Source organism: Gobio gobio (genome assembly GCF_949357685.1).
Source record: "Gobio gobio genome assembly, chromosome: 7".
Classification (NCBI taxonomy): domain Eukaryota; kingdom Metazoa; phylum Chordata; class Actinopteri; order Cypriniformes; family Gobionidae; genus Gobio; species Gobio gobio.
The window spans coordinates 17,269,925-17,284,367 of record NC_137103.1 but is presented as its reverse complement, the minus strand read 5'-3'; the positions used below and the strand labels follow the sequence as shown (position 1 = coordinate 17,284,367).

General features: G+C 37.1%; 1 protein-coding gene across 1 annotated transcript; it reads left to right on the top strand.

Moving 5' to 3' along the window:
* Positions 1-4,651: 4,651 nt before the first annotated feature.
* cytip (cytohesin 1 interacting protein) lies at positions 4,652-13,493 on the top strand. The gene is made up of 8 exons (XM_079821899.1): positions 4,652-4,924; positions 5,263-5,312; positions 5,396-5,450; positions 5,655-5,757; positions 8,308-8,401; positions 9,403-9,469; positions 9,703-9,769; positions 11,689-13,493. Exons 1-8 carry the CDS (start codon positions 4,748-4,750, stop codon positions 12,105-12,107), a joined length of 1,032 nt encoding a protein of 343 aa, XP_079678025.1. The 5' UTR covers positions 4,652-4,747; the 3' UTR covers positions 12,108-13,493.
* The last annotated feature ends 950 nt before the right edge of the window (positions 13,494-14,443 follow it).

Here is a 14,443-nt window from a genome sequence, read left to right as displayed (position 1 = left end):
GATAGCAGATCAAGACAAATATGTATCTGATTCTTATTTTCACCCCCACTGGATACAAGCTTAAGTTATAGCATTGACAAATGTGAATTTCCCACTCATCACAGGTGGACAAAGTACACAACTCCATTACTTGAGTAAAACTAACATCGTTGTCGAACACTATGCGTTAGCGTTGTATCCACAAGGCTATGGCAACTTGGCGGGTAAATCTATAAAAAGCTTTTGACCGACCATACTTCATACCAGTGTTAATTTTGACAGCAAATTTTGATTTAGTTTTAGTCAGTCTTTTGACTACAACATTTTAGGCATCTGAATTGTTTTAGTTTTAGTCTAGTTTTAATTGACTATAATAAGATTTTAGTAGATTCAATAGACTAAAATTCAGTACTTGTGGTCTGGCGTCTGAGAGGCAGCTTTCTGTGTGCACTTTCGTGTCGTTGCACTTTTTCAGACTTATCCACGTCTGCTGTTCTGAATTTTAACTTTTAAGAATGGCCATGGTTGCGCGCACTGCGTCTGGGAACTGCCGCCTTCTGTTTTGCCATAAAATTGATTGGTGTTCAAAAAATACTTGGAAATCATTGAACTTCATGTGATCCTACAAGAGTGATTACTGATAGGCTGTCTGCAAAAAAAAAAAAATCCCGTTTTAAAGAAGAAAACAAATCATCCACTGACTTTCAAAGCGGCTACGACTTTCTACTTCGAGGGCCTTGATAGAAATGTAGTGGAGTAAAAAGTACGATATTTGTCTTTCAAATGTAGTGAAGTAAAAGTCATACGTTTCTAGAAACAATACTACTCAAGGAAACTACAGATACTCAAAAAGTGTAATTAAGTACAGTACTCAAGTAAATGTACTTAGTTACTGTCCACCTCTGCCACTCATTTTTGTACGTGTGCTCTGACCCAACGTTACCTTTTGCTGTTAAACCCTAACACATCCTGGCTGATGACTAAACTGTGTAGTTCTGCCTCAGTAACCTGCAGACATGACAGTTTCAGTCTAACTGTTAAACAGTTGTGTGTATTTTTTGTGTATGTGTTGTTTGTCTGTTTTAAACCCTTGGCTTCTTTTAGTGTGCACTGGAAAATTCGTTATATATGTGTGGTTTGGTCTGACATTTCCCTGAATTAACAGGCCTCTTCAGATAATACATCAATGGTGTCAAATATCTGAAGATCAGACGAGGTTTCTTGAGATGATAGTGCAAGATGATATAGATATTAGTTCCGACCTTTACTGCGCTACTGAAATCAGTTTAGAGTGACTTCCCAACACAAGCTTAAAAAAAGAGAGACCTAGATTACAATTCTGTGTAACTAACTATCGCAGGAATCAAAGGTATGCATGACAGTGTTTCCTTTGGTGATCCGTTGACAGCCTCCTGTCAGTATAAGAATGCTTATACTGGATTTCCACAATGCTATAGTTTGTGGGTGTTTGCAGATGGAGGCTATGCTATAGCAGATCAAGACAAATATGTATAATTTATTGATTCTTATTTTCACCCCCACTGGATACAAGCTTAAGTTACAGCTTTGTGTGGTGTTGTCTTATTTGGATGTGTGAACTTGCTTTAGTTGCTTTTGTGCCGTGTATGGACTCCCAGCTAACACACGACGTAACAGTTACGTAATTTATTCGTACTTTTTGGTAATTTCATGACTTACGAACTGACAAGTCTCAACGTCGTATGTCTGTAATTTCCTTACCATAAAATGACCTTCTCACAACCTTGTCAGTGCGATCTCTGGACGTTACAAGATTACCAACAACGTTCCAGATACGTACTCCACACGTAATATTTTGGTAATTTTATGACTCAATGACAACGTAACTACAACGTTGCATGCCTGTAATATCATTACCATCAAATTATCAACACACAACGTCGCCAGTACGATCTCCTTACGTTATTAGATAACCAAGGACGTCCTAGATACGTACAAAATTCGTAATATATTTGTAATTCTATGACTTACTGGCAACATAAATGCAATGTCACCTGCTCATAATTTCATTACCATCATTTGCAGGTTCTTTATGTTCTGATTTATTATGTTCTTATTATCAGAATTTGCCATTTAAACTGTGTAATTAAACGTCAGACACAGGATTGAAATTCCCTTTAAGATAAATGTTTCTTTTCAACAATTAAGAATATGAACAATCTTTTTATATACAGTGACATGTCACGTGACAATCAGCGCGCGCCTCCACAACTGAAGAGTGCGTGCCACACAGCGTGCGCACATTAGGCAATATTATTATTAGCAATAGTATTTTTTTTCTGGGGTGTTAAACTTTTTATTGCATACTATTTCATAGAAAACTTTGGAATAATGACAGACATGGCCTGTCTACATCTCATCTAACATATACTGAAGGCGTTTCTCAATGTCAAGGAAGGATCCTCGGAAGCCAGAATTCCGAGGATGCTACGTCATCGACGTCCGTCGAAGGGCTGTTCCAATGTCGAGGATCCTCGGAATTTCAACCAAGGTCTGAGTCCTTCGTTCGAAAAATATGCCATATACAGGAAAGGATGCATACGAGTAATGCACTTAGCGTTCTCAAATCACCCACAATCCTATGCGCACAGCTTTGCTATCTTGTTAAAAAAATAAATATTGGATGTTGGCGGAGTCGGAGCGTTAACGGGGTTAATGCTTTCAAGTGCAAGTATTTACGTTACCAAACATTTGTTATAACCGTAGTAAATATAAGTAAAGTTTAACTTTTAAATGCCAGTACAAATTTCAACCGTATTGATATTATACAAATTACGTTATTGACGGCTAATGGACCTTTTCACTGTCGAATGAGGCTGACGGGCACTTGCTAGCCTGTTCCATTTACCTGTTCTCCGAATGCTAAAGAGGAGCCTCGCCTAGCCTCTGAAGGAATTGACTTGGAAGGACCAGTCCTGCAGAGGAAGGATCCTTGACATTGAGAAACACCTTGAATGAGAACGCGCTTGCCTGGTGGCCGTTGAGAGTTGCCATGGTAACTGTAAACACAAACAGAAACAGCCGTCAACAACGGCGTCAGATTGGTTAAGTAACATTACCTACAGTCTCCTTTAAGTATTTTTGTTACTATTTATACCTCTATGGTATCTTTCCTGAATCATTTGAAATGTCAACTAGCAAATGGTACGTCGCTAGCATAGCATATACGTCATGTTTATAATGCTGAGCACAGAGCATCTCGAATACTTTCATTCATGTTCTGCTGTATGTCCTATGTTTGTGTTTAATAATTTCGGTGTTTTATTGTTCGTTTTTGTGTTTTTCAAAATAAATGAACTGAAGTAACTTTGAGTCTGCATTCGTCATTCACAGCTATTGAAATAGCCTTTAAATTAGTTTGGGCAAATGAGGACATAAATTAGGATGAACTACAGCATGTCCGCCTATTGAAAAATAAATAATTATAAAAGTTACCAACTGATTACCAACACACAACTATTGATCCGTGACGTTGCCACAACGTTGCAGTTACTAACTGGCAACGTTATAAAGTTACGTTGTGACAACGTATCCGGGAATTTCACTTTTCCAGTTGCCACAACATAACTAGTAACATCACCACGACAAAAGTTTAGTCAGCAGATTACGTTGCAGCTACGTCATGTATTTGTGTTAGCTACGTTGATCATTGCCTGGAACCTTATGTTTTTTTTTCTGTCTGGATTTGCCTCTGATGTTTTGTTAATAATAAATTCTTAATAAATTCTTAAACTGCATCTGGACATGCTATTTTCTAAAATAGCCATTGCCTTGAACGCCAACATTTGTGTAAATAAACCATTCACTACAGCCATCAATCGAATGGAAAATCTTGATTTATAATTGTAGTACTAAGCACAAAGTTTGAGATACTAGTTGAAAATGGCACAAGCAAGCTGGGTTTGATTTTCTAGAACAAAACAAAATCTTTCCCAAATCAAAGTTGGCCTACGAAGACCTTCTGTCTAGGCTGTCATGTCATATATTAAAAGAAAATGTGAAGAATATTTTCATGTCTGCATGACATGAAATATGATACAACATTTGGTGAGAATGCATGGAGACCCTATTAGGAGTATTTACAAATTCAGCGCTGGTGATTGAAAAAAACAAACCAAAATGTCCAGTGTAAGAATATGTACCGAATTTGGGTAAAATTTACCCCACCACTTTAGAGCATATTTTTTCACACGACATATTGCTTTCTAGACTCAAATCTAAAATTAATCCAGCGTCATTTCAGAACCTATAAACCTCAGTGAATCGGGTTGTTTGTGTTGAGGGTCTCATCTCATCTGTTTCTTACTATGCTAGCTTTCAAAAAAGTCCTGTGTAGACCACAAAACAAGTGATTGTTCACAGAAAGATGGAGAGAAGTAAAAGCTATGCAGATGTGGATACATATGAGACAGATTTGACAAGACTGTGGCTCAAACATGCATGTTTGTTCTCAGACTACTGCAAAATTCTCTAGCTTAAAGTTAAAAAAGGAAACAACAATAGGCAGATGCACCATTTCTGTCCACAGCACACTATGAAGATGAAAAAAGTGAAAGAATAGATGGGGGAAAAAAAGGAACCATAAAAGATGGTCAACACACCCCCACACACATTTTCGATGCCTTTAGTTCCTGATACTCACGTGACGTGGGCATATCCGCTGTGTATACTACAGACAGGTCACACTGAAGCCTGCAGTTTTTTACTGTGGTTCTATGAATAAAGAAGCATGATGACATCCAATAAGAACTTTAAAGCACCTTTAAAACAGCTGAGCAGCCTGGACAGCTACATAATCGACAGCCCTCAAAAGAAGAAAAGCATACTGTGGCGACGACGCTCTTTCAACAGTGCCAAAAGTTTGAACACTGAAGAAATCAAAGGCGGGACATTATCACGCAGTCAGGTCAGACAATCAAGATACAGTGATGGAATCTTAATATCTGTTTTCGTGGCAACATGAATACTGAGAGTTTATAATTATATAAATTAACAACTTGTCTAACATACTAATCTGTCCTAATCCATTTTGTCAACATATCCTAATTGAATATTATTAGATTTTTTGTCATTTTTCAGTTTAAAACACTTTTGAAAGCTGGATCAACTATTCAGGATCGAATAGATATATTTCACATGCATTCCAGCAAAATAACAATTTCTACAAGATTTTTGCAGTTTTAAATGCTTTTAGATTAATCTGATTAATCACATTAAATTAATCTGAGAATTATTATTTTGCAGCTGCACAGAACACACTCAACATCTCTGGTAGATTACACTGATCCTCAGAGGTAAGACTGATTTACTGATTCACTGTGAATGTCTGATGTCTCTCATGCAAACATTAGGTGCACATTTCTCCTGTTTTGCACAGAACAGTGGTTATATTGGAGAAACAAGACAATGAAGCCTTTGGATTTGAAGTCCAGGTATGTTATATGTTTTAAGCAATGCTTCACACTGCAATAAATGCATTTTTATGGCCCCTAAATGCTACTTCCTTTGATATTTTGTATCTGACTTCAGACATTTAGCGTGACCTAATTAATCAGATACATTTTTTAGAACAGGCTAAAATGTTTTTTAATGATAATTTCAGTAACGGTACTTTGGGTGTGTGTCTTTCTGTGCAGACATATGGTCTAAAGGTGAAGAACAGTAGTATGGTGGAGATGTGCACATTTGTGTGCACTGTGCAGGATGGCAGTGCAGCCGAAACTGCAGGTTTGACTGCTGGTGAGCAGGTTTTCCGCTTCCTCTTCTCAGAGTGTTACTCACTCCACCCATTTGACCTGACCTTGTTTACATGGCATTTTCTCACCATGCTAAACATAATCTACATTTAACACAGCTGATATGTTGCTCTCTTTGGTCTTTATGGACTGTTATTTCATGTTATAAACCTGTCAATTTCAATTCAATGGAGTACACTTTGTCCTGAGGTCCACTTATAATGTTAATAAGATATTTACATCAAACACAAATATTACATCAAATATTTTCATCAGAATTTTGAAATGTTCTACCTTGTTTTTTACCAACTGATTTAAACAGTCCGTTTAAGGCTTTTCTTTAAGACTCAAGTTGAACACATATAGAACTTGTTTTTATGATTACAGATGATTAACCAATCATCAAAGTGTTGATAATAGCATTAAATTCACTACTCCCATTGCACAAAAGGCTGCAGCGCTGAGCATTGTAGTAATTTGAGTGCATTGCATTTGGAGAATTTTGCAGGCATCTCATTCTATTTTTAGTCCATTAGGTTTTACTGTTTTATTATCTCCATATCACCAGTGGTTAAATCAAAGAAACAGTAAAGAAGTAGATCTGTGTCTGCATTTTCAACCCATTCTCACTCGCAAGGCATCAAAATCTGAAGCATGGTCAAGTGCAATGAAGACGTTAAAGGTACCCCTAGGGACACTATATCGACGCAAAAGGTACTCCATTGATTTCAGTTGTTTGCCCAATGCGTCAGATAGAGACGCATTTAATTTTTTGCATTAAGCAGACATGATTTTATGAAGATTTATAGGCTACTTTTATATTTTGGAGCAACTAACCCAACTCCAACCCTAAACTTACCCACTTCTCAAAACAATATAAAACATATCGCAGGGAAATAAAGTACAATCACAGGTATTTATTGCAAAAAGAGTATAAAAGTATTAACTTGTGTTGCATTCCAAGTCTTCTGAAGTCATACGATATCTTCATGTAAAGAAGAGAGTTAATCTTTATGTTTTAAACGCTGAAATGATGAGCCCACTGCTCAGTCAGTCATATCTCATTCAAATGATACATCAGACTCTTTAGCAGGACGCAGTCGGTCACAAGACACACGAGAGCCAATGACATTTTACAATCAAAGCTGACGTAATGACACAATTGGTTATGAGGCATACGAGAGCCAAAGCAATTTCACTATCAAAGCTGACGTAATGTTTCTTTGGGCGGCAATTTTTGAAATTTGAATGTGTGCATGATCTTCGGCGGATGGATACACTGATCGCTTTTGGGGATTTTCTTCACACAAATCAATCTTTTGGCTTCGGGACACTTAGAATATTTGTACTTTTTGAATAAATTGCGCACACAGTCGTATCTGCCTGTTATATCCTGTATTTTATATCATATAATACACAAATGGGTAGGTTCAGGGATGGGATGGGGTTGGGTTACATGTTCAAACGAGTCTAAATAGCATAAATAAAATAAATGTAAATAAAATTATGCTGCCTGATTAAATTGAGAATCACACTCCAACATGTCATAATGGTAAAATCATAACCAAATATAATTTCATCATGACAATAACGTTCCCATGCCCAATGCATCTGTGTATGATGCCAAAGGTTTCTTGCGCGTACCTTGGAGTACCTTCCGCGTCGATATAGTGACGCCTAGGCGTACCTTTAGCGTCTTCACTGTGATTGGGAAGGCACTTGACCATGCTTCAGATTTGAACGCCTTGGGAGTGAGAACGGGTTGGCATTTTGTGCAACATAATTAAATCAAAGTAGGCTTAAGTAACAACACTGTAAATGAATATACGAGTAATATAGATATGCAAAATAATATACAAAAAGATACTTGTATAACAAATAATACATCATACATTTTGCTAGTGTCACAAACAAGCAAGCAAACATCAATCTACTGATAGAGACAACAATAACACTAAAATATTAATTTCACCTTTAGACATGCAATTAAGAAGGTTAAAGGGGCTATATGCGTTTTTTGAAATTTAAACTCGCGACTGAAACCTGTGGCCAAAAAACAGAACTGCTCTTCCTTTCTGCTCGCTCTCGCAGCGCACGCTCGTACATGCACACTTCACAAGTCATCTGCTGCAAGGAGGTCTCTTCTGTGTATTCGCTAAATCCATTGCACTGCTTGCGAGTGTAGGCTACTTGCTGACTAGCGGTGGTGGCAGAGTGATCTGAAACATTTAACATGAACGCGCTTGACGTCACATCCGCAGACAGCGCGTGAAAAATCCGACCCGACAGAAAATAGGAAAAATAGGATACAGGATTATAGGTGCACCCACTGTGAGCGGTCAAGGTGTCAGTATGCTCATCAAGAGATGTTTGAGTCATAAATGGTAAAATAAAAAGGCTATTGTTACGTTTATTTTGGGGGAAAAGTTGCATATAGCCCCTTTAAATGAAAGATGAATATTAAATTGTGTGTGTGTGGTGGTATGGTTGCCAGCTCTTTGTAATAATGAATGTTATAGTCTAATTTTATTTGAAAATTCTCTCTCTTTGATAGGTGACATCATATTGTCAGTAAATGGAGTCAGTATTGAGGGTTCTACTCACCAGCATATTATTGAGTTGATTCGAGACTCCACTAACATGCTGAAGTGAGTATAAGTATCAGAATGATACTTGTTTGTGCTACGGTCATGAATACCACAAATAATGAAGCGTGTTAAGAAGATGTGTGCTACTGAGTGACTAGACTTATGGATGATAAAATGGATGGAAACAAAAGGGAGACCTGGGAACATGTGCACCGGCTTTGCTTAAGTTACAACTCAGTATAGTTCTGACGTGAAGGAACATTAAGTTACAATGTATGCACTATATATATTTTTTATACTAAACATTTTAAGAGAGAGAACATTATGTGCATAAAGATTTGTTAGTGATTCTGCAGCAAATTGCTCTGTGTACATGTCAAATCATTATAATTAATGTAAATGTAATGTCTTGTTTTTTTCAGTCTTTATTTATTGCCCCAAAAACAGTTATTTACATATAAAAACATTAAACAAAAGTTAGAATCTACCTTAACAGGACAAACAAATTCATGATGTTTCAACACAACTTCGGCTCGCAAATTTGTAGGCTGCTATTGATGAGTTAAAACATCATATTATGTGACTGTGCATTACTTTACGGAAAGCTTACAACCTTCTAGCTACACCCAAAAATGAAAATTACCCCATGATTTAGTCACCCTCAAGCCATCCTAGGTTTATATGACATTCTACATTTTAGACTAATACAATCAGAGTTAAATAAAAAAATCTCCTGACTAATCCAAGTAATAATGGTACTCAGCGCCGTCGTTCCCACTAAGTGCTGAGGGGGCACCAAAAGAAGACCCCCCCGGTAATTCACCACTCTAGAAAGTAATGAAGAAGAAGAGACTGCACCTTTTGACAAGGACTCTTTTGACTTGGACTGTATAACAACCTAACAACCATCCAGAACTTCATATGAATAAGGACTTGTTCGGAACACCCTAGCAACCAACAATTGAAACAATATGTGTATATTACATAATCATAAAAAAGACCCTTTGACCATCATGTATTAATTTGAACCACTGTCTGTCTCTCCTCTTATGTGTGTGAAGGTTGGAGACAGTCAGTGGGAGTGTTGTGAAGAGAATTGAATTAGAGAAAAAGATGCGCTACCTTAAGGTGTGTATTTATGCATATTATTGTGTGTTTGTGTGTGTTTACCACATGTACAGAAAGCCTTACTCAGCAACCTTACTCTGAAGGCATCACTGAGGCAGCCTGAATTATATATAATGTAGTGTGTGTTTCCATGAATGCTGAGGCATCTAATGCTGATCGACATACTGTACATACACATTTACCACAGTGACTCATAGATGCTGATCTTGTTTCTGTGCTTTCCTTCGGCACAGCAAACTCTTCGTGAGAAATGGGTGGAACTGCAAACTCTCACACTTCAGGAAAAGCGTCTTACTCGAGGTGAGAAAAAAAAAAAACTAAACTACACTACTCAATTTAGTTTAATCTCTAGGCATTTATCTCCCTGAGAGAGTTCCAAATGTATTTGAATAATTCAGCTTTAAATTAGGTTTATAGAAAGTTATGGAGATCGTTTTCATTCAAAAGCTTAAAGGGATAGTTCACCCAAAAATGAAAATTAGCCCATCATTTACTCACCCCCAAGTCATCCTAGGTGTATATGACATTCTTCTTTCGACGAATAAAATCGGAGTTATATTACAAAAGTCCAGGCTAATCCAAGCATTAGAATTTGATTCATAGTTACTCTGTTTTTGAAGTCCATAAAAAGTGCATCTGTCCGTCAAATAACGTGCTCCACGCGGCTCCGGGGTGTTAATAAGGCCTTCTGAAGCGAATCAATGCGTTTGTGTAAGAAAAATATTCATATTTATAACTTTATCAAGTAAACTTTCGACCGACCGCATTCCATGGAAAAGTGTTGAATGTTGAAAGTGAAACTCAAGATGCGAACGTGACGTCATGACGAGCGTACCTGGTCGCGTTAGTCTTTCGATCAGCAGGGTAACTTTCAACAATTTTTCCATAAATTGAACAGGGAAAGCGGTTGGTCGAAAGTTTACTTGATACATTTTTAAATATCGATATTTTTCTTACACAAACACATCGATTCGCCTTAGAAGGCCTTTATTAACACCCGCGTGGAGCATGTTATTTGATGGGCAGGTGCACTTTTTATGGACTTCAAAAACAGAGCAACAATGAATCCAATTCTAATGCTTGGATTAGCCTGGACTTTTGTAATATAACTCAGATTTTATTAGTCTGAAAGAATGTCATATACACCTAGGATGACTTGAGGGTGAGTAAATTATGGGCTAATTTTCATTTTTGGGTGAACTATCCCTTTAATGTTTAATGAAAAGATTATATTGGCATGTAAACTTTTTGTCCATTTCAACATGATAATTTACTGTAGTGGATCTCATTATTTATCAAAAGTTTTTGTTTCTCATGGTCTTAAAAGGTTAGTTTACCCAAAAATGTAAATTCTGTCATAATTTACTCACCCTCATGACATTTCTAACCTGTAAGACTTTCGTTCATCTTTGAAACAACAGAAAAAAGAGATTTCTGTCTCTCCATTGACAGTTTACGCAACTACCACTTTGACGCTACAAAATGTTCATAAAGAGATTGTAAAACTAATCCATATTAATTGAATGGTTTATTGTTTTCTGAAGAAACACAATCACTTTATATGATGAACAGAGTTCATTAGGCTTTTATTTATTCACACATAAACATGCGACAATGACACATCAGTTTTGGGGAACCTCAAGCATGTTCGCTTGACGTGCGGGATCCAATGAGGTTCATTCTTTGAGTTTCCGCAAGAACCAATGATTCTCAATCGTAAAGAAAGTATAGTTGAGCTTCTGTTCTGTGATGGCAGAATTTTCATTTTTGGGTAAACTAACCTTTTAATTAAAATAAAAAAAATAACATCTAAAGTCTTAGGTTAAAAATGCAACATTTTTAATAAAACCCCCCCAAAAAATCTAAATTGTTATTTATACAGTTAAGTTTACACCCCAGCATAATAAATATTTACATATGTCCCACAAGACAAAATAATCACTGAATTTACATAAATATTGCAGAAATAAAGGTTTAAAATGTTATATATACCATTTGTTCTTATTATGGTGGTTTCCTTCATGATAATTGATGTATGCGTTGTCATAGTTGTGCATAAGTCCCTGCTTTATCTTAAGTTGTGAAGCTGTTAGCAAACGCTGTTTTAACAAAGTTTTTAGGAAACCCTCATTTTGTCCCTACTCAACAGGCTGATGTTTTTGCGGATGTTGAATGATTAAGTGCCATTAGGATTACAGGTATCTGTGTCTGTTTTCTAGGTAATCTGAATGAAAGCGCACAGCATCTGTCTTTTGACTCTATGATGTCTCTTTCATCTCCAATGGGCCACTCTGGGCAACGTTTTTCCAGTGACAGCAGTTGCCGCAGCATAATGACAGATGATAGTGAGGATGGCGCCTTCATGTCACCAGTATTTGATGACTCAAGTCCATTAAGCCCAACTGAGCCAAATGGTGGCTTTTTCCAGCTGGAGGGGGGAGCGTTGAGACCCCTGATAAGAACACGCAGCATTAGCCTGACCAGCAGTAACAGTTCACTCTCCCCGAGCTGGGAAAATTCATCTTCATCCATGTTTGGGACCCTGCCAAGGAGAGGCAGAAGAGGTAGCGTCCGCAAGCACCTTCTGAAGTTCATACCTGGATTGAATCACTCCGTAGAGGAAGAGGAAGGCAGCTGAACCTTGTTCATACCTTCATTGACTGTTGATCAGATTAATCCACTTTGAACTCTTCTGGTCTCAAGATGTTCTAGAATTCATGCCTCATGGCATTTCATGACTTTCCTGCTTTAAGTGTTGATAAAAACAGGAGTCGAGTCTCACATGAGCATTACGGACTGCATGATGGCAATCTCTGTATCATTTTCTGTCAATTATGACAAAGCATTATGACTTTGAACTGAGCTGGATGACATCACTTGAGCAAAATATTTAGAATTGTGCACGGTTTAAACTTTAGTCATGCAAGCTTATGAATGTTTCCTATTTCTCACTTGATCTCTAACTAATCAAGATCTCAAAGTCTGCTGTAGCATGCAATTGAGGTGTGGTTGCTCAGTGGTTAGGGCATATAAGTTCTTAATGTAAAGTATGTGCCTTGCTGCGCTCCAAAATGTGTCAGACTGTAACACAACGCAAGTTAAATTTTTTGTATTTCCGCAAGGGCTGCAAAAGTGTGTATAGCACCTTCTTCTGAAGTCAGTTTTCTCATTCAGATTTTGGAAGAAGCGGAAAAGAATGTAAGCTACCTGAATAATAACTAGTACTAGAATACTCTGAACCCATAGATTTAAATGGGGATGTTGCGTTGCAAGGATCCATCCATTCTCCAAAACCGCTTTTCCTCTGTAGTTGTGGGGATGCTGGTGTCTAACCCAGTGTCTTGGGACACAGATGGTGAATTACCCTGGATGGATGGGCTTTCCATCACAGTGGTCACACAAAGACACACACAATTTAGTGTCTCCAATCCACCTATACTGCATAGTATACTGAAACCGGTGCACCGGCTGCACCCGGAGAAAACCCATGGCAACATTTGAAGGTAACCCTGAATTGTTGATTGAAACAGAGAAGCATAGAAATAAATGTTACGTGTGTTCGGGGGTGTATGAGAATATGTTTGTGTAAAATATGTATATGTTCCAACAAGTAAATGACAAATAACCATAACAAATCATTTTGCTTGCAAGCTTTCTGTGATTTTTTCTTGTTGGCCCTGGCCCATAGAAAATCTATAAAAATAACTCTTCATTTCTACTTTTTAAGAAGTAATTCAGTCCTGATCGCAGATTAGTTCAGATGAGAACTTTAAATCATTAAAGCATAAAAATGATTGATCTGTAGTGAGTGTGTGAAATGAAAGTTAAGTGCAGACTTGGAAAGACTGAGATGACATGAGTGACAGAGCTCCAAACCACAGAGGTATGAAAAATTCATAACAGGATGTGGTCTGTTAGAGGTGCTACTTTACCAACTTTTTTTTCTTGCTTTTTTAGCGATTCCTGTAACGGACAGTTTTACTTAAACTAAATATAAATATATCTCCAACACCTCTTAACTGTGAAAAATAGTGCATGGCGTTTCATTTACTTTGTCATTTTTTTTTATAAGCATAGGGAGGGAGGGAACTGGGGGATATTCTCAGAAAAAAAGTTGCTGCTAGTCACCTGCATACGATACAGGAAGTATATGTGCTTGACACAAAAAGACTGTACTAAACATGGTTTTCTCTTCTCTATTTTGTTTCCTTTTACCAATGTGTTTGGATTTGAAAAGTATTTTATCCTAGATATAGTTTATTTGGCCCTGAGCAAGTGCAATTAACACATGTTCAGGGTTATAGGCTATAATGTTTTGATGAAAAACAGATTTTTTTATTATTATTATATTAATTAATAATAATTATTAATAATCTTTAGACTTTTTATCTTTAACCACTTGAGTGCCTTGTTTTTTCATTTATGAGTTACCACTCGTGTTTCTAGTGAACACCAGTGGTCATACATAAATACTTTTAAACTCCTGTTGCTCTCGATCGTCCCCAGGTGGTTGGTCCCAGTATAGGTCATAAACCCCACCCTCTCCATGAAATGTAATGGGACGCAGGGGCAATTCTAGGATTTTCATTTTAGGGGGGCTCAGCCCCTGGTGAGGGTATGAAAAAAATGGTAGCACTTTAGTTTAGGGTCCAATTCTCACTATTAACTAATAGCTTATTAGTATGCATATTAGGATATTGGCTGTTTATTACTACTTATAAAGCAAATATTAATGCCTTATTCTGCATGATTATTGTACATCCCTTAATCATACAATGTAGGCAGATTTATAATCACTGAAGTCCCAAATGTGAGGTAGTTAGGGGTGTTCGGCTCCCCCGAGAAAATTTTTATTTCCATGATCTACATATGTGCATTTTATGATATTCTGAACAATCAGCCTAACAATCATTTAATTGAAAAAAGTGTTTTATGTGTATGCCATAGTAAAAAGATGCGTTTTTAGTCTAGATT